Consider the following 21,610-nt stretch of genomic DNA (forward strand, 5'->3'; position numbering starts at 1 on the left):
CACCCGATGCCCCGTCGCCGCCCTGCGCCTGCGCAGTGACGCGCCATAGAGCTGAGCACTCCTCCCAGATTCCTAGAGCTGACAGAGCGATGGCGGGTTCGCCGGGTGTGAGGCTTCACAGCGGTCCGGTGACCAAGTCGAGGTACGGGTGATGTCGGCTCGTGGATAGCAGAGGAATTCCGGATGATCTTGCCTAACGAGCGGCCTCACAGCGCCGCCAGGAAACTGCGTGGTTTCTCGAGTTCTTGGAGAGTGAAGGCCCCCGGGGTCGCTCCTGGGCACGGAGAGCCGATTGGTTAACGGCCTAGTGTTTGGTTTGTCCCCAGTCAGCCCTTGCTGGCCTTGGGTTCAACCGAATGAACGCCAGAAACTCTGTGGGGCGGGTGGAGTCACAAAGCGTGGTGCATCCACACAAATCAGCCTACCGTACTGGGAAAGAGCCACCTGAATTTGTGAGTGTTGGAAAAAGCAAAAGGGGAAGAAAAATGATCAGTAGTGTCATTTTTGGATAGGAAGGGCAGCGAATAACATAGTGTTAACCACTAGAATTCATTGTAAAATTCCCCCCTCTGCGTTATCTTTACAGTTACACCTTTTTTGGGTAGCATTAACCCCTAATTTTGTTTGAACATCTCTAGACTTGGAATGGGGAATGTGTGTCTTAAGTGGGTTAATCCCTGGTTCATCGATGATGAGGAGGAAGCCTAATACATTCTGAGAGAAAAGCAACTGGAAGTCAAATGAGATTTTTTGTTTTCTCCTTCTATCTTGAGGATTTTTCCGGTGGTCTAGTCTCAGAGATTACATCTGTAGTCAGCACAATGATTCCCTTCCAAGCCCAGTGGTGCCCAGTTGCCTCCAGGTCCCAGACCTTTATGTGGACAAGAAAAGGTTACAGAGGAAATGGTAATTCTCCACTTGCACCCTGAGGTGTCCAGTTGCAGCCCATGGAGATCCAGTTCAATTATGAATCTCAGGAACACCACCTTCTGTCAGGTGAGAGGCAGGGTATTATGTCTTTCTTAGTGGCTTTGGCGGGGTGGGGAGGATGAGGGGGTGTCACCCTATGCTAGTGTCTTCAAATGATCCCCCTTAACTCTGTTAGGCACTATTACCTCTTTAGTGTACCAAGCATAGTCACGTGACTTTATTTCAAAATCAGGCAATCAAATTCTCATGCAGCTCTCTCCACTTTTTAAAGACCCCAAAGTCATTCATTTTTCCCTGTATAATGACCTCGTTGCTAATCTGTCAGTTTTGATCATTTCTCTTATCTACTGTAGGGGCATAGTTAAAAGTTCTGGAGTCTGACAAACTGGATTCAAACAGTAGTTTTGTCACTTAGCTAGCTCCAGTAAGTTACTCATATATTTTACGATTCTGTTTCCTCACTTTTCAAGTGTATAGTAATTCATACCTTGAAGTTATTTTGAGATTTATATCTATGTATTACTCCAGAATAAAGAACCCCAAAATTTAGTGACCTGAAACATCAGACTTTTTAAATCACATTACTTCTTATGGTTCTGTAGGTCATCAACTTGAGCTGGGTTCACCTGGTCAATTTTTTTTTCTCTTGATCTTTTCTGGGGTCATTTATGCAGGCATCTCAGGGCTGACTCTTCTGGGGCCAGAGTCTAAGATGGTTTCAATCACATTGTCTCAATGTCAGACTGTTGGTGCTGGCTATGGCTTGAGTCCACATATCTTCAGCAGGTGACCCTGGATTTTTTTGCAGGACAGCTTGTTTCCAGTCAAAGAGAAGGCAAGCTCTCCAATACCTAGCACTTTTCATACTTATGTTTGTGTTTCATCTGTTAATGTCTCATTGATGAAAGCAGGTCATATGACCAGTTCTGAAGTCATTGTAGAAGGAAACTACACAGGGATATAGGTACTGGGAGATAGAATTCACTGGGGTACATTAATACTGTAACAGGCCAGGTGCAGTGGCTCACACCTGTAATCCCAACACTTTGGGAGGCCAAGGCAGGAGGAATGCTTGAAGCCAGGAGTTCAGGACCAGCCTGAGCAACAAAGTGAGACCCCATTTCTACAAAAATTTAAAAAATTAGCCAAGCATAGTGGTGTATGTGTGTCTGTAGTCCCAGCTATTTGGGAGGCTGAGGTGGGAGGATTGCTTGAGCCCAGGAGTTCAGAGGCAGCAGTGACGTATGATTGCACCGCTGCACTCCAGCCTGGGCGACAGACTAAAATCCCGTCTCCAAAGAAACACCAAAAAAAAAAAAAAACTAAACAAGATCCTTAATGTAAAACTCTGAGCACAGACTTTGCTTACAGTAATTCTTTATAATTGGTAGCCACTATTATTTTAAGTAAGATAATTTTGATCTCAACTTTTTTCAGGTGTCCTGTAGGGTCTCATTTCCGCATCACGTTACTTCTTTTTGGTTTGTCCTCTTATTGCGCTGTTTTTCCTATGAGTCACCTTCCATTGTCCCTTTTTTCACTCTAGATCTTCTGCTTCTTTTCAGTCTTGGAGCGTCTTTATTTTATTTTACTTAGTTTTTCTCTCCTATATCTAGAGCTTGTCCTTCCTTAATAATCTATTCCAAGACATCTAGCTCTTATCTTTCCTGAGAATCACTGGAGAATTGGACCTCTTCCTTGCAGTTTTACATAAATTGATATACTTAGTCCTTGTGTTTATGTCTCTTAGAATATGTATAAAATAACATTTTATTATAGAGAAATACAGTTATACTAAAGTCAATTTGTAAAGAATAGGAGAACACAAAACAAAATTTAAATAACCTTCAGCTCCACCCTCTAGAGATAGTCACTGCTAACATTAATATATCCTGAAAATCATTCATTTAATTCACCAAATATTTATTATTGATAAATGTTTACTAATAAGATCATACCTTATTAATTACTAGCCATATAATATCAGTTATTAAGGGTTTCCTCTGTGCCAATAACTGTTCTAAGTGCTGGCGATATAGCAGTGAGCTGAACACACAAAGCCTTTGCTGTCAAAGTGCTTACATGCTAGTGGAGGAAAGGAGAAAATAAATGAAGGCTCATTATATTATTAGATAATGATAATGGTTATGGAGAAATTAAACCAGGATATATCAGTCAGGATTCTAGCAGGAAGCAGATGGCTCATTCCAGTGCAGTAATTCGGAGTTTCATGAAGAGGATGGGGATGATTACAGAAGTCAGCAAGGGATGGAGAACAGCCATAGATCAGACAACACTGGGGAGCAGTTACTACCTGTAGGTCTTCAGGGACCAGGGGAGAGATTGATTACCAGACCCTGGAAAGTACAGCTGTAGGATTTAGCCATCTGATAGGAGCTCTGGCCTTTGCTAAAAGGCTCAGCTACTGGCCCAGCAAGGAGAGAGTGACCAGTTCATCCCAGTTTGCCTGGAATTTAGCGCTGAAAGCCGCAATAGCCCCTTCAGTTTTAGGCAAACCAGTACAGTCAGTCACTCTACTATTTTCCCACTTGTGCCCAAACCTACTTGCATACCAGAGGGCATGGAACCCCAGGTGGTACAATCTGTCAACATCAATCTCCTGGTACAGAGCAGGGTAGGGCACAGAGCAGGGTGGAGAGTAGATCTGGAGAGGTAAAAGGAAAATATTCATTATAATCCACCACTTTTATCCTGCAATATCTACCCCAACATAGCAGAATAACAAAGTCCCTTAAGCTGCCATTTAATTTCAAGTTGACATAATTAAATCATATTCCCACCGGAAACCTGGAATTTAACTCCCACTAGTGCCCTTCATATAAAATGGTGAGGGAAAGGGGGAAAAGGCATAATTAACATAAAGCATGATGGCTACTCTTTTTGCTATTCACAAAGCCTAAATTGATAATCCTAATTATCTTCTTCCATTACTCATTTTATATCTCCCTTACTCTCTGCCAGCACCTTGGTGGCATAAATTTCTTTACCTAGTTAAGTAATATAAAGCTGCTTTCCTGGATGATCTGAGTCCTCAGTAATCCTGCTTCTTTCAGGCTGCTTCAGTGTACCATTGACTAGGCCTACTAGACATGAGAGGACTAAGACGCATCCCATTGAATCCTCTTGAGTTCCAGACATACTCTTTCTATAAATGCCCTTCCTGTGTCGCAGCAACCAGTTCCCCTTTGGTAATTGAGATCAGTCATCCTGGACAGTAAAGTGATCCCTTCTATGTTGGTTCAGCAGCATGAGGATCCCAGAATGACCAGGAGACAGTTTCATCTTTGAAATTAACAAAATCATGACTTTGTTCCATGGTGGAAACATTTCTCCTTTGAGCATGAGCATGAGAACTTCAAACTCACCATGCCCACAATTCGGGGGATAGAAAGCAAAAATAATACAAGCAAATTATTAGGTCTCTAATAAGAGGAACCATTCTCACTCTTCCTCCACCCTTGGTTCCTGTACCTGTGTATGTATTCTGGCCATGGTGAAAAAAACAATATTTATTGTCCTTTGATTTAAGGCATATATTGCATCTATATGACAGCACCCCAGACTTACAGGGTGTTGTGTTGTTGACATAACTCAGCCTTTAGCAGATAATTCCACATACTTTTTGATTAATGGGCATATGGCAAGACCTATGAATTACATGTATGTGAACTCACTGCTATACTTTTTTTCCTGAAAAATGAGTTACTTGGAGGCAACAGTATCGAATACTGTGGTAATAAACATAACCTTAAGTCAATGCAAATTTATATCTGGACTATGTATTTAATACTTTGTAAACAAATCGCTGCCCTCTTTTTGATAGAAGTGGTTCAGTGTAGTGAATCTGCCCCATTTCTAGGGAATGGTACCTTTTTAGGGGCTTGGTTTTGGTCTTGGCTGTTAGCTGCTTGGGCACATAGAAGTTGTGATAGGCATATCAGCCTTAATGAGGGGAGGTCCATATTGTTGAGCCCATATATAGTTCTCATTCCCACTGCCATGACTACTTTATACATGAGCCTGTTGGATAAGCATTGGAAAAGAGACTGGTTGACAGTCATAAAGTAGATCATCATATCTGTCTGACGGAAAGGCTTCTCCACAGTGGATGCCCTTTGGTGAGGATTCACATGCGACACAAATATATTCACATTCATTGCCCATTCTAGGAATTCCATCCTCACTCATACTTTTCCCCTAGAATCTTTGCTTCCAGTCCTCCAATCTTGTTCTTTCTAGGTACCTCCATAATCAAATAACCCATTAGTCACTACCCATTAATCAATATAAACATATCTTAGGCTATGTTACCTTTCGTGAAAACTGGACAACTAGATACATACGTGAAATTCTGCCCACTGGGAGGATTTGCCTGCACCAGCGTGTTTGAGGCCACTTCTGAGTAGAGGTGTAAGTGAAAGCTGTTTACTTTTGGCTGGTGCCACTCCCCACCATCTGTAAACCAGTTCTATAATTTTTCCTCAGCTGTTAACTGGTAATAAGGAATTCCCATGAGACCATAAACACAAATTGAGGGGGAGAGGTAGTGAAGCAATAAGACCAGGTACTGTGGAATTCTAGTCACTTGCATATGGAATTTACTTGTCTTCTAGACTTCCTTTTGCAATGGAACGTTACTTTGTGTGTGATTTGGTGGAATAACAACCAGTACACAATGAGCAGTCTGTAATGTGTAGTCACTTGGTGCTCTGTGTTCAAATGTGAAATCTCTATCAGTACCCAATAGTAAGCCAGGATCTGCTTTTCATATAGAAAATTGTTGCTGAGGCCGGGCGCGGTGGCTCAAGCCTGTAATCCCAGCACTTTGGGAGGCCGAGATGGGCGGATCACGAGGTCAGGAGATGGAGACCATCCTGGCTAACACAGTGAAACCCCGTCTCTACTAAAAAAAAATACAAAAAACTAGCCGGGCGAGGTGGCGGGCGCCTGTAGTCCCAGCTACTCGGGAGGCTGAGGCAGGAGAATGGCGTAAACCCGGGAGGCGGAGCTTGCAGTGAGCTGAGATCCGGCCACTGCACTCCAGCCTGGGCGACAGAGCGAGACTCCATCTCAACAAAAAAAAAAAAAAAAAGAAAATTGTTGCTGACAGAAGATGTGGCCCTACTCCAGGGTATTCTCTATGGTGAGAGGCTCTATGCAGCATCCATGACTGCCACCAGCACTTCCAATACCATTAGTTATCCTGGTAATAAGAGTCTCACTCAAAATTAGCAACCTTACAAGTTAATTAAATTGGTCATTTCAGCTCATTGAGCTGTGGTATCTGTTACCTCAGAAATGCAGAGGCGCTCCAAGTCTTGCACCTCCCTGCAGTGGTAACATTTGGGTAGAGCTATAAATGAAGTGAGAAAATAAGCCATATGACTATCTGAGAGTGTTCCAGGAATAGGGAGTAGCAAATGCCAATGGCTCCTAAATGTATCGGGAACAGAGGGAGCCTGGGGTAGACAGGTATTAGGGGTGGTAGTGGAATGAAATGAGGGCAGAGAGAAAAAAAGGGACCAGATCATGTGGAACCATATAAACCATAGTAAAGACTTGGAATTTTATTCCCAATGTAATAGGAAGCCATTGGGGTTCTTTATACAGGATAATGAGAAAGGTAAGTTAGGGAGAAGAAATCAAATGTTTCAAGAAGAGAGTAATCAATTATTCAAATCAATCCAGAATAAGATTGAGAAGTGACCATTGGATTTGTCAAGATAGAGCCTATTAGGGACTTTGATAAATCCAGTTTTGATGGAGTTTCAGAGACAAAAGCCTAATGACAATGGACTAAAAAGGAAATAGACCAAATGTTGGTTACAGCATAGAACAATGTGAACTCCTCATACATAATCCTGATGGAAGTCTAAATTGGTCCAACTACTTTGGAAATACCTAGTTGAGACCCAAACGAGTCAACATTATATAAACTTGATATATAACTTATAGCTTATATAACCTACAGAAACATTTGCATATGTGTACCAAGATAGATATACAAGCATATTCATAACAGCATTGTTTATAATAGCAAAATGTTATTGTTTATTGAAGGAGAATAGGTAAATAAATTGTATGTTATGCTTTAGTAGCAAACATGAATGGACTACAGCTACACACATCAACATGGGTGGATCTTCCAGGCATAACGTTGAGCAAACAAAGCAAGCCACAGAACACAAGTATAATTCTATAAATATATAAAGTTCAAAAACATCCTATATTAGTCTGCTAGTGCTACCATAACAAAATGCCATCTACTGGGTGGCTTAAACAACAGAAATTTATTTTCTCACAGTCCTGGAGGCTGAAAGTCCAAAATCAAAGGACCAGCAAAGTTGGTTTCTCCTGAGGCCTCTCTCCGTGGCTTGCACATCACTTTTCTCTGCACATGGAGATTGGCTTTTTTCTGCATGTATGCCTCCTGGTGCCTCTTCACTCTTCGTCTTCTCCTGAGAACACCAGTCTTACTGGATTAGAGCCCTCCCTGTGACCTCATTTAACCTTAATTACCTTCCTAAGGACCCTCTCTCCAATTATAATCGCATTGGGAGTTAGGGGTTCAGCGTATGAATTGGGGATGGTGGCAGGGAGGGAGGGGGCAGTACACAAGCACAAGTCAGTCTGTAACACATGCACAACCAAACAACACTTTCTTAAAAATACAAATATTTGGTAAAGCTTTGAAGAAAGCCAGAGAAGGATAAACACAAAATTTAGCACAGTGATTACAAGAGTAGGTGGCGGAAAGAGATTGGAGGAGGAAGACAGGAACAGGGAAGCATGCAGAGGGGAATTCTAGTGTACTGGAAACTTTCTGATAACTTTTTTAAGTTGAATGGAAGGTTCAATTTTGTTTGTTGTATTATTCATTTTTTAATTGTACGTATACGCATAAAGATGTATCCATATTTTTGTATATAAAATAATAAAAAAGAGAAATGAGTTTTTCAAGGAGAATTGCTATAAAGGGAAACAAATGAAGCAATAGAAGGATGGAATATAAGGTCAGGGTTTTTTGTGTTGTTGCTGTCTAATATATTTTTACTGACTTTTATTAAATCTACTTTAGTCAGGCATAATTTATGGACAATAAAACGTACCTCTTTTAATTGTGCATTTAGATGAGAATAGAGTCTCCCTCTGTCACCCCAGCTGGTGTGCAGTGGCGCAGTCACAGCTCACTGCAGCCTGAGCCTCCCAGGCTCAGCTTAATTGATCTCCCACCTCACCCTCCCAAATAGCTGGGATTACAGGTGCACATCACCATGCCAAACTAATTTATTTTGTAGAGACAAGATGTTGCTGTGTTGCCAGGGCTAGTCTCAAACTCCTGGGCTCAAGCAGTCCTCCTACCTCAGCCTTCCTCAGTGCTGGGATTACAGGTGTGAGCCACCATACCCAGCTTGCTTTCGATGAGTTTTGACATATGTATCCACTACCCTCACAAGCAAAACATAGAATCTTTGTATCAACACCCTTCTCCCAAATTTCCTTCCAGTCCATCCCCATCCCTAGAAACCATTAATATGCTCTCTGTCACTATATATTTGCTTTGGCTTCTCTAACATTTCATGTAAATGGAATCATACTTGCCTGCCTTCTTTAGTTCAGCATAATGTTTTTGAGATTCAGCCATATCGTTGCTTTATCAGTAATTCTTTTTTATTGCTAAGTAATATTCCATTGTATGGCTATATTACAATTTGTTCATTGATTCACTTGATGGTGAACATTTGGATTGTTTTCATTTCTGGCTGTTAATAAAGCTGCTCTAAACATTTTTGTACAAGTCCTTGTGTGGACATTTGTTTTCATTTCTCTTGGATAAATATTAATATCTAGAAGTAGAATTGCTGGGTTGTATGGTAAGAAAATGTTTAACCTTATGAAAAGCTGCTAGAATTTTCTAAAGTAGGTATACTATTTTGTATTTCCATCAGCAGTGTTTGAGAGTACCAGTTGGTCCACAGACTAGTCAGTATTTAGTCATTAACTATGTTAGTTGTATTGTCAGTAATGGGTATTTACCAGTACCCTTCAGCTCCTTGAGGCTGAATTTGTGTTTCCCTGATGACTAGTGATACTGAGCATTTTGTCGTGTGCTGACTATTCATATTACTTATTTTGTGAACTGTGTATTCTAATCTTTTGTTCACATTGTATTATTTTTGAGGTGTAAAAGTTATTTGTATATTGTAGATACATAGTCATCAAATGTATGCTTTGTGAATATTTTCTCGCAATCTGTAGCTTGACTTTTTTTCTCAGTAATGTCTTTTGAAGAACAGAAGTTTATAGTTTTGATAAAGTATAACTTACATTTTTTATTTTATGATTAATGCTTTTGGTGTCATATCTAATATCCTTGCCTGCCCCCAAATCATGAAGATGGTCCTCTGTGCTTTCTTTCAGAAGTCATATACTTTTAGCTTTAATGCTTGGATTTATATTACATTTCCAGTTAATTTTTGTGTATAGTGTGAGGAAAAAGTTAGGGTTCATTTTTGTCATTATGATATCTACTTCTGACTGTTTTGTTTTGTTTGTGTGTTCATTTGTTTTGGAGACAGGGTCTTGCTCTGTTGCCCAGGCTGGAGTGCCTTGGTACAATCACAGCTCACTGCAGCCTCAACCTCCCAGGCTCAAGCGATTCTCCCACTTCAGCTTCCCAAGTAGCTGGGACTACAGGTGTGTGCCACCACACCTGGCTAACTTTTATATTTTTTAAAAAGTTAGGGTTTATAAAGACACAGTTTCACCATGTTGCCCAGGCTGGTCTTGAACTCTTGTACTTAAGCGATCTACTCAGCCTCCCAAAGTGCTGGGATTACAGGCATGGCCCACCATGGCTGGCTTAGTTTCAACACTTTTTGTTGAAAAGAGTTTGTCTTTTCAATACTGAATTACCTTGCCGCCTTTGTTGAAGATCAGTGGTACATACGTTTTTGGATCTATTTCTGAAATCTGTTCTGTTCCATTAATAGGTATGCCTGCCCTTATGCCAGTGCCACCCTACCTTGGTTACCATAGCTTTAGAGTAAAGCTTGAAATTTGGTAGTATAACTACTCCAGTTTTGTTCTTCTTTCTCAAAATTGTTTAGCCTCTTCTGTGCCTTTCTACATAGAGTTTAAAATTAATTTGTGTTCCCCAGTGGGCAAGTGGATGCATACCTGCCCCCAAAGTCCAAAGGAGCTGAGAGGCCACATAAAGAGGCTAACAAATCCAGTTTCCTAAAAAGAATCACTTACTAGAGATGAGGAGAAGTCATGTCTGAGGCGGCCTCAAGATTGTAGATCCCCACCCTCATCCTCCAGAAAGCACTCTTTATGTAACAAGCTTTTATTTTTATTTTTATTTTTTTAGTAAACATGTGCAGCTCATCATGTCTCAGACCCCCTTAAAAACTCTGACCTCTTGGGAAGTTAGATAAGCATCTTTATGAGGGGTTATCCCTGCTGCAGGCAACATTTCTTTATGAGGGGTTATCTATGCTACAGGAATACCTTGGTATACAGGAGTCAAACATAGGTCATTATGGTGGTTTCATCTCAAGATGGCATTACTACTATCATCAACAGGCTGTTTTCCTCGAGTTTGTCAGTTCATCCAAAAAAAGACCTGCTGGGATTTTGATTGGCGTTGCTTTGAATCTGTAGATCAGTTTGGGGAGAATTACCATCTTAACAATATTAAATCTTCTTATTTGTAAGTAATTGTATATTTCTGTTCTTTTTTAGTTTCTTTGAGCAGTTTTGTTTTCATTATGCAAATGTTGCACATATTTTGTTAAATTTCTAAATATTTCATTCTGGGGTATAATTAAAAAAACATTTTAGACTGTGATTGTTAATTGCTTGTATATATAAATACAGTTGGGTTTTGTATTCTGTTTCAGTAAACTGATTTAAAAGTTGCAATAGCTTTTTTGAGATAGGGATTTTTCGGTGTATGTGGTTGTGTAGTCTCTGAAGACAGTGTGACTGTTCTTCCCTATTTGTATGTGTCAGTTATTTTTCATGTCTTATTTCATTGGCTAGGAATGTTGAGTAGAAGTGGTACAATATTGAAGAGAAGTGATAAGAGTAGGCATCTTCGCCTTACCCCATTGTTCCTAGGAGAAAGGCATTCAGTATTTAACCATTAACTATGTTAGTTGTAGGTTTTTCTTTGCTTTTTAATGGAGTAGTCAATTTGCATAGAATATAATTTATATGCTTAGATTTAAATGTACCAACATATTTTGTTTTCTTTGTTTTTTATTCCATCTATTTCTTTTTTTTCCTTTTTGTCCAATTTTAGATTATCAAGATTTTGCACTTTTTCTTCTGTTAGCTTATTATTTATACAGTCTTCTATTATTTTAACAGTTACCTCATCCTAGGCTTTCTCACATGTGATTCTGTGAAAAAATTAAGCCCCAATGCTATCAGGCTTTCTTATACATCTACTATGGTATTAAATGTGTACCATCATTGGAGAATTAAGAAAATAGTCACTCAATTCATTTTCTATTTCATTGTCTTTTGGAACTCTGGTTGAAAAAGGCTGCCTTAGAAATTAGAACATGTACACTGGATTTATTACAGTTGAATTTACTACTTCTAAGACAATGCTGAGAACCTATAATACTGTAGTTTTTCCTACCCCGCCTTGTGCTATTTTTGCCATATATTTTAATTCTATGTATTTTATAAACTCCTCAAAACATTCATATTGCTTTAATCAGTAAGTACACATTTAGATTTACCCAGACACTTCACTTTTCCAGTGCCCTTCATTCCTGCATTACCTTGCTTGCATCTGGGATATTTTTTCTTCTTGAAGAATTCCCTTTAGTATTTATTTTAGTGCAGGTATATTTTTAAAAACCTTTCTTGGTTTTTGTTTAACTGAAAATAATTTTATTTTAACTTTTCTTTCAGGCATTTTATCTTATTATGCAAGTCTAGGTTGGCACTTCTTTTCCTTAAGCCCTTGGCAGATGACATTCCATTATCTTCTGGTTTTCATCTGTTAAAGTTATGGTTGAGAGAGAATTCTCTGTGGACTCTTGTGTGTCTGCACATCTTTTAAGCAAAGGAATTGCCTGCATTTGTTCTGGACTGTTTTTTAAGAATGTTGTGGCCGGGCGCAGTGGCCCACACCTGTAATCCCAGCACTTTGGGAGGCCATCACGAAGTCAGGAGATTAAGACCATCCTGGCTAACAGGGTGAAATGCCGTCTCTACTAAAAATACAAAAACAAAATTAGCCGGGTGTGGTGGTGGGCGCCTGTAGTCCCAGCTACTCAGGAGGCTGAGGCGGGAGAATTACTTGAACCCAGGAGGCAGAGGTTACAGTGAGCTGAGATTGCACCACTGCACTCCAGCCTGGGCGACAGAGCAAGACTCTGTCTCAAAAAAACAGAAAAGAAAAGAATGTTGTATAGCAAGCAACCTTTGAATATAGTAATAGTGTCTCCCTCTAAAGCAGAGGACAGGTGTCCTTATGTCCCTGCCTCAGGGTTCCTGTCCTGCAATACAACTTACTTACATGTGTCACCTTATGAGAATTAGGGTTCAGGAAGACAAATACTGCTCTTCTGTCTAATGCTGTTGCTGTGAGTAATAAACTGTCCTTTGTTTCTTATCTAGGATTCTCATGTCTTCTGCCAGGGGCTGTGAAACTGCGGTAGATTGACTCGTTAGCTTGCAAATAGGGTCAAATCCCAGATTTTTCAGTTTTTGATAGTGTTGGTAATAATGATGGGATGCTGACAGGGACATGACTTTCTGGAAGAGGAAGTATAAAGGCCTCACGGGCTCTTTAACAGATTTTGAGGGAAGTCTGTGAGAATTGGTAGTGAACATGTTGACCAAATTGTATGGTCAACAGAGCAATAAATGTTTCTTCATTTTATTGCCTGTTAATGAGTAGGAATTCAGGAGGTGGTTGCAAGCCAAATCCAGTAAGCATGTTCAAAGACAGCTATCTAAACAGTGCCCTGATTGTTGCTAACTTTCCTCCAGGGGAACTTCAATTTAGTGGTCAGCCTCAGGTGTGTGCCATTGTAACAAATAGCAGTTAAGATTCCTATTGGGTGGACAAAAGTTTCCACCCACTTTCAGACAGTTACAGAGACATGTAGCTACACTGAGCATAAAAGGAGGAAAATTGATGAACACTATGGACAGAAACCAGGTGAACTGTTAGAACTTTGGTTTGCTTGGGTTGGTTGCTTAAAGATTAAGGAAGAATGGAAATAGCTGAGCCGTCTTACTATTTAGCCCCTCCTGTAGTCTGTCATGCCAACCTCAGATCCCTTTGGAGATGACGGTAAAAGTCATTTCAGAGTCCTTTTGCAGTGGATCTAAGATGTGATAGAGGAACTTTGGCACCCTAGGAGAGAGGGGGCTTTCCCTCAGACAAAACTCCTGCGAGATACCATGGACAAGATACTAACTCGTATCCAGGCTCTTACATCTCCACACTGGAATTACAGTGCTGATGAAAATGACCAACTTGGTATGAAGAATTAGATAAATTCTCAAGAGTCATTTAGAAAACTCCGTTAACCCTTATGTTGAAGCCAAGCAAGAATTTAAGAGGTGTTATCTTGACAGTAGGGTAGCAAATGCTACCTTTAAAAGAGTCACCACTGTCCAAGTCAACCTTGAGTCAATCAAGAGTCATAAACCCTGCAGCTTCAACCAGAAACAGTATGGCTGTGACTTTTTAATCAAGAGGCCCTAAAGCAGAAACAAATGGTGTCAGTAATGGTACCTTGCCACCTACTACAGACTTTGGTTAACCAATAACATTAGATAAGTTCATTTGGTTGACCTGCAAGCAACCATCACCTCACTTGAAACCAAAAGTAAAATATGCCTTATATACTGACTCAGAATCTTTTTTCCATTTGTGCTCTCTGATTCTGTCTAATTCCTTATCCTGACCTCAGATGCTTTAAGGAGAAATATGATTGGGATAGCACTGAAGTCTTCCTGTCTCTAAGGGACACTGGAAGCCATAACCTACCCATTCAAATATTGTGGGAAGCTTCAGGAAGAGGAAGGAATGAAACTTAGTCTCTATTAAATACAGGACCCCAAGTTGCCATTCTAGTCAGTCCACTGTGGGGAGGAAGCACCTGAATTCACCTAATGGGATTTGGGCAGGGTTCAGCAGAAGGGAGGCTAACATGGTTTGTCAGTGGGGCTCTTTAGGCCAATTCAGTATACTGTTGTTACTGCTTCTACATCTGAATGTTTAGTAGGTATTCTGTATTTCAGTATCACTTAAGTGCCAGAGGGGATCCTCCCTATTGGGAAGAACTGAATATAGAGAAGTGCCACAAGTCCTTTGGGACCCCTCACAAACCTAATGACTCCTTTGAGGTAGTCTTTATTTATAACTAATGATTCTGCTAATTGGAGCCTTTGGCAAGACGGAAGAAGCCTCCACTTGGAAGTACCCCTTTAGGTTTTAGACTTTCACCCAAATTGGACGTGTTTTCAGCTCTCCAGACCATTTGTAGTCTGACAGATATGCCTTTTGTAATAAACACCACTCAACAATGGGCTGATAGTCAAGAAATTCAGTGGGAACCGGTACTGTGGCATAAGCCTGTAAATACTAGCTACTTAGAGGGCTAAGGTAGGATTGTTTGAGCTCAGGAGTTTAAGATCATTCTGGGCAACCTAATGAGACTGCATCTCAAAAAAAGAAATTCAGTGAAGCTTTCATGTGCCCTACAATCATAGGTATCTGGTATTGTTGAGTATAGGAATGGCTCCTCAGAAGTCAACTCAGAAAAGATATAGACTCTACCTTCCTAACCTTTTTCTGGTTCACACTCCTTAGTAAGGAAGTTTGTTCACTGAATGTGGCTGTTGCCAGAAAGGGATCATGTCTTCTTGGTCACTTCCTTAGAAATAACCAGGACAAAAGAGGTAGAAATTTATTATAGAACTGATTTTGAAAATTTAAAATTCTGTTCTGACCATTCCTGGGCATGATGTTTCTTTCTTTCTCCTAATGGCAGTTGCTGGCCAACCTGGTTGGTGGTAGATATACCTTCCCGGTTACAGCCTAGCCAAAATGGAGCTTATGGGGTTCAAATTTAATTCTGGTCCAGCTATCTGGATTCTTTTGTTGGATAGCATGTCCTAAATCATAAAGATAATGATCACTCAGTTGAGTGCACTGCTTGTGAAGTACACTTACAGTGGCTCATATAGACCATAACACAATACATTTTCTTGCAACCAATTTTCAGAGTGATTTATATTATCACTTTGTGGTCTGTGTTTACTACTACAAATTGTCATATACAAATATAGATCTCTTTTTTTCCCATAATTCAACAGTTTTATTTACTTTGGTATGTGAAAGGAAAATAAATCTCCAGACCCCAAAATCACTAAGCTAAAAGGAAAAGTCAAGCTGGGAACTCCTTAGGACAAACCTGCCTCCCATTCTATTTAAAGTCATACCTCTGCTCAATGAGAGAAATGCATATCTGATTGCTTCATTTGGAAAGGCTAATCAGAATCTCAAAAGAATGCAGCCCTTTATCTCTTATCTACCTATGATCTGGAAGCCCCTCTCCCTGCTTCGGTTGTCCCACCTTTCAGATCGAACCAGTGTACATCTTACATATATTGATTGATGTCTCATGTGTCCCTAAAATGTGCCCTGACCACCTTGGGCATATGTCATCAGGACCTCCTGAGGCTGTGTCATGGGCGTGTCCTTAACCTTGGCAAAATAAAATTCTAAATTTACTGAGACCCATCTCAGATATTTGTGGTTCACAGGTATATTCATTTTTAAAAATAGCTAATGCATGCAAGTGATGAAAGAGTCAAACATTATCAAAGTGTTTGCAATAAAAAGTTTCTCAGAATTCCTCATACTCCTCACCATGTGACTCCCAGTTTTCTTCAGGTGTAACCATTATTATTTTCCTGGGTATTCTTCCTAAAGACATTCCTATGGCAGAACTAGGATGGCCTTCCATTTGCGTGAAAATAAAAACCATAATTTTCATACTAAGATGGAAGGTATGCAGCATTAACCATTTGGAATTCTATTGATGTTTTCACATAATAAATTCAAACAGTTGTATGAAAACTCAATATTTAAGTGATTGCTGTACTTAAGGACTGGGATCATTCTCGTTTGTGGCTTTATTATATAAGGTATTGAGAACATAGTACATGTTCCACTGGTGTATTAACAATCAATTGTGTACCATTTCTAAAAATTGATAGAGAAGATACAAACAAAGTAATTGAAGCATTTTCTTTTCCTTGTTTTTCTTTTTCTCTTTTGTTAATACCATACTTTTAGCCCAAATCGCTGGGTCGTACTAGATAAAGCCCAACCAACTTTTTTATTTTTTTTGAGATTCACCCTGCTTGCCTTATATATGTTAATAAAATATTTATGTATTCATTCTAGGATTTAGTCACAATTTACTAATCACTAATTAGGCTTCAGAATTCCTAGATCTCCTGTGACAAACATACAGAGCATATCTGGTACATCACTTCTATAAATGATTAATGTGATCCCTTACTTATTGAATCTTTCTAGGTTTCCTCAGAGGGTAATGTTCATTTTTTGGAATACTCACACTGTGATCACATTTTATGGGCAAATACTAATCTGTGTCACCTGAAACTTTCTTACAATATACAGAACGCATTCCATTTGGATTTTGTTTATTGTTCCAGATGGTGAGAACAAGACCAAGATTGGAAAGCCAGCTTCAGAGGAGGGAATTACAGCAAAAACTGAACCATTGACAGAAGAGTCTAGCAGTCTCAGAGAGAATGTTCTCCAGGATTCTGAAGGCAGAGAATTCTGTGAATTTGGGGATAAATTAAATGAAAAAGATCAGAGCGTCTTTAAAAGGAGACCTCATAACTGTGACAAATATGGGCAAAGCTTTGTTTGGAGTACAAGCCTTTTTAGGCATCGAAGAACCCATTGTGAGAAACCTTATGAATGTGATAAGTGTGAAAAGGCCTTTAGTGTGAGCTCAGCCCTGGTTCTGCATCAGAGAATTCATACTGGGGAGAAACCCTATTCTTGTAATTGGTGTATTAAAAGTTTCAGTCGGAGCTCAGACCTTATTAAACACCAAAGAGTCCACACTGGTGAAAAACCTTATAAATGTGATGAGTGTGGGAAAGCCTTCAGTCAGAGCTCAGATCTTATTATACATCAGAGAATCCATACAGGAGAAAAACCCTATCAGTGCAGTCACTGTAGTAAAAGTTTTAGCCAGCGCTCAGATCTGGTTAAACATCAGAGAATCCATACTGGAGAGAAGCCTTATACTTGTAACCAGTGTAACAAACATTTTAGTCAGAGTTCTGATGTGATAAAACATCAAAGAATTCACACTGGGGAAAAACCATATAAATGTGATGTGTGTGGGAAAGCCTTCAGTCAGAGCTCAGATCTTATTCTGCATCAGAGAATCCACACTGGGGAGAAACCATATCCGTGTAATCAGTGTAGCAAAAGTTTCAGTCAGAATTCAGACCTTATTAAACATCGAAGGATCCACACTGGAGAGAAACCCTATAAATGTAATGAATGTGGGAAAGCTTTTAATCAGAGCTCAGTCCTTATTTTACATCAGAGGATTCATACTGGAGAGAAACCCTATCCTTGTGATCAATGTAGCAAAACCTTCAGTAGGCTTTCAGATCTTATTAATCATCAACGAATTCACACTGGAGAGAAGCCTTACCCATGTAATCAGTGCAATAAAATGTTTAGTCGAAGATCGGATCTTGTTAAACATCACAGAATTCATACAGGTGAGAAACCCTATGAATGTGATGAATGTGGGAAAACCTTTAGTCAGAGCTCCAACCTTATTCTTCATCAGAGAATCCACACTGGAGAGAAACCTTATCCATGTAGTGATTGTACTAAAAGCTTTAGTCGCCGTTCAGATCTTGTTAAGCATCAAAGAATACACACTGGAGAGAAACCATATGCATGTAATCAGTGTGATAAAACTTTTAGTCAAAGCTCAGACCTCACTAAACATCAGAGAGTACACTCTGGTGAAAAGCCTTATCATTGCAATAGTTGTAAGAAAGCCTTCAGTCAGAGTTCTGACCTTATTCTTCATCAGAGAATTCACACTGGAGAAAAATCATATCCATGCACACAGTGCAGCAAAAGTTTCATTCAGAACTCAGACCTCATTAAACACCAGAGAATCCACACTGGGGAAAAACCATATAAATGCAGTGAGTGCAGGAAGGCTTTCAGTCAGTGCTCAGCTCTTACTGTACACCAGAGAATCCACACTGGGGAGAAACCAAATCCATGTGATGAGTGTGGCAAAAGCTTTAGTCGGCGTTATGATCTCATTAACCATCAAAAAATACACACTGGTGAAAAGCCGTATAAGTGTGAGGCACGTGGGAAAGCCTTTAGCACATGCACAGATCTTATTGAACACCAGAAAATCCATGCTGGGGAGAAACCTTACCAGTGTGCAGTGCAGCAGAAGTTTTAGCCAACTCTCTGAACTTACTATTCATGAGGAAGTCCATTGTGGGGAAGACAGTTAAAATGTGATGAATGTGAGAAAACCTTTAGTATATACTTCAACTTTATTCAGTACCAGAGACACCATACCAGGAAAAAATCTAATGAATGCTGTTCATTATTGATGAGTATGAAAAAGTTTTTTAATCAGTGGTAAGCTCTTATGCTACATTAAAACCACACTGGAGCCAGGCGTGGTGGCTCACGGCTGTAATCCCAACACTTTGGGAGGCAGTGGTGGAAGCATCACTTGAGCCCAGGAGTTTGAGGCTACAGTGAGCTGTGATCCCACCATTGCACTCCAGCCTGGGCAACAGAGCAAGACCCTGTCTATTAAAAAACAACAACAACATCAAACAAACAAACCAAAAACACCAGTACCACACAGGAGATTAATTCAGTTTTTATAATGAAAGTTTAACTTAGAGCTCAGACATTACTAAAATTAAGAAAAATTCTCCAGCCTGGCCAACATGGTGAAAGCCTGTCTCTACCAAAAAATAAAAAATAATTAGCTGAGTATGGTGGCAGGCACCTGTAGTCCCAGCTATTCGGGAGGCTGAGGCATGAGAATCACTGGAACCTGGGAGGTGGGGGTTGCGGTGAGCCGAGATCCGCCACTGCACTCCAGTCTGGGCAACAGAGTGAGACTCTGTCTCAAGAAAAAAAAAAAAAAGAAGAAAAAGAAAAACTCTGAGGAAGAGTCCTGTGAGTTGTGGGAAAACCTTCAATGTGAAAAAATTTTTTACTGAATGTGAGTATACAACAATAGAAACAAATTTCTATCTTTTCTATAATGTTGGAAAAGCTCTAGTCTTATTCAGACATAACCTACAGGAAGAGAGTTGTATTATTGTGAGAGATCTAATGCAGAACTTATCAAGTATTGTAAAAATCAGTGTGGGAGGTATTCAGTCAAAAGTCAGAAGGAAATGTATTATTGTTATAATCTCAAACCTTTAGAGAGCTTAAATTACCAATTGCATATCAGAAATTATTTTAGATAATGTAGGGAAAACTTAAATCCCCTCCATATCTTAATTGGCATTTATAATAATATGACACTTAACCCTGATAGCTAGTCTTACTTTATGCTAATGCTAGATATCTATTTTTAAATTCCACGTGTGTAAACATGCTATACTATTCTGATATTAAACTTACTAAGTACATAATTCCAGTGCCCCCTTTTCTCAGAAGTTTTTTTTTGTTTTTAGTTTTGGAGGGTATAGTTTTGGTTTTCCTAGTGCACATTAGTTTGTGCAAGTTCTCGTAATGTTCACAGGAAATATAGATTTATTTTGCTTTGAATAATACAGCCCATAAATTCTATTGGTTTGAAAGTTCTTCACTACCATTTAATAACAGCTGCTAAACCTGTGAAACAGGATCTTTAAAAAAATTTTCATTATGTCAAAGTGTAGAGATGTTTCTAGCAGCATTTATCTTCTCATCTATAGATTGAACAAAAAGTAGTAGCTGTGAAATTGTGATTTGTAATAAATATATATCTGGTCTTCATCCCCTAGTACAGAGCTCCTAAAACTCTTGCAATTTCCTGAGTGGTAAGAGTAATTAGGATAACAAGCCCCTTTAACCACACCTGAGTTTATGTTAATGAGATTACTTTTGGAAAGACAGAACCACAGGATGGGGACTAGTTGCCAGGAGAATCAACCATGTGATTAGAGGGTTGGAACTTTCAGATCAACTCCACCCCACCTTGACCTCTAGGAGGAGAGAGGCTGGAGATGGAATTCAGTCACCAGTGGCCAGTGATTTAATCATTCATGCCTACGTGATGTGGCCTTCATAAAAACCTAAAGGACAGGATTCAGAGAGCTTCCAGTTGAACTTGTTGAGGTACTAGGAGGGTGTTGTACCTAGGGAGGGCATGGAAGCTCAGTGTTCCTCCCACACACCTTGCCTTATGCATCTCTTTCATCTGGCTGACCCTTAGTTGTATTCTTTTACAAGAATCTAGTAAATAAACTTTTCCTACATTCTATGAGCCATTCTAGCTAATGCTGAAACTCAAAGAGGGGATTGTAGTAACCTTGGATTTATAACCAGTTGGTCAGAAGCATCAGTGAAAACATGGATATGAGATTGGTGTCTGAAGTGCAGATTAGTGTCCGAAACTGACACAACTGGTTTCACTTGTAGAACTGAGCCCTTAACCTGAAGCATCTATGCTGATCTGATTCCAGGTAGATAGCATCAAAATTTAATTACAGGGCACTTAGTGGGTGTCCACGGAAAATTGGAGAATTGCTTGATATGGGAAAACCTCATATACATCTGGTGTCAGAAATATTGTGAGTATAGAGAAGACAATAAGTTTTTCCTATACAGTAGCTAAAGTACCTACATGATTAATTTGTATAGTCTATTCTGTGTAAAAATAAAAAGACTTTCTGATATTTTTTTCAAGTGGCAACATTCATCAGACTTTTTTGATTTCTGACATACATCCTGAAAACAGGCAACACACATGCAAAGTTTTCCACTGAAAAATAGAAATAGTTTGAAAAAATAAAAAATTCAAATTGTCTTTCTGGTATTAACAATTTGATAAGTTCTGCTACTAAATAATAGTACTACAAAGTTGTTTACTCTGTCCTCCATAATTGTCCAATTAATATTTTAATTTAGCATTGTTATATTACTTCCTTAGTGTGATGCTAAGGCAAGACCTTTTGGGAGGTTTTGTAGTACATAAAAAGAATATACTGTCTCTTCCAATGAAGTGTATATTGTATAGTGATAGAGACTAATATGTACAGAAAACATATGGCTCAATGTAATCATAAAAGTAGGACATGCTTGTAAGAACTCAGAGGAGTCAGGGTTCAATTCTGATTAGAAGGAAAAGGGAGAGCTTTGTGGAAGTCCTGAAGTCCTTGAGCTTTGAAGGATGGGAATAGAGGCATAAATGCAGGGAGAGAATAATCACAATGGCACAAAAGGAAGTGCAAGAAATGTGGAGCATGGTGGTTATCACTTATTTGGTAAATATTCAGTGTCGGGCACTCTACTGGTTCCTATTGAAGGGGGCAGGGGAAGGGCGCCTGCCCTCAAGAAGGT

General features: G+C 39.5%; 1 protein-coding gene across 1 annotated transcript; it reads left to right on the forward strand.

Annotated features, from left to right (window-relative positions):
- Positions 1-55: 55 nt before the first annotated feature.
- LOC112611373 (zinc finger protein 271) lies at positions 56-20,044 on the forward strand. Its single transcript, XM_025365099.1, has 3 exons — positions 56-142; positions 774-996; positions 16,681-20,044. The coding sequence occupies exons 2-3, from the start codon at positions 948-950 to the stop codon at positions 18,489-18,491; spliced, it is 1,860 nt and encodes a 619-aa protein (XP_025220884.1). The 5' UTR covers positions 56-142; positions 774-947; the 3' UTR covers positions 18,492-20,044.
- Positions 20,045-21,610: the final 1,566 nt, after the last annotated feature.

The sequence above is a fragment of the Theropithecus gelada genome, chromosome 18, assembly GCF_003255815.1.
Source record: "Theropithecus gelada isolate Dixy chromosome 18, Tgel_1.0, whole genome shotgun sequence".
Taxonomy (NCBI): Eukaryota; Metazoa; Chordata; class Mammalia; order Primates; family Cercopithecidae; genus Theropithecus; species Theropithecus gelada.

Excerpts from the sequence above, each read along its gene's own strand:
- LOC112611373 (XM_025365099.1), top strand. The coding sequence starts at position 948 with ATGGAGATCCAGTTCAATTATGAATCTCAGGAACACCACCTTCTGTCA. Across the intron at positions 997-16,680 it reads GGAACACCACCTTCTGTCAG|ATGGTGAGAACAAGACCAAG; the intron begins GTGAGAGGCAGG and ends TTATTGTTCCAG.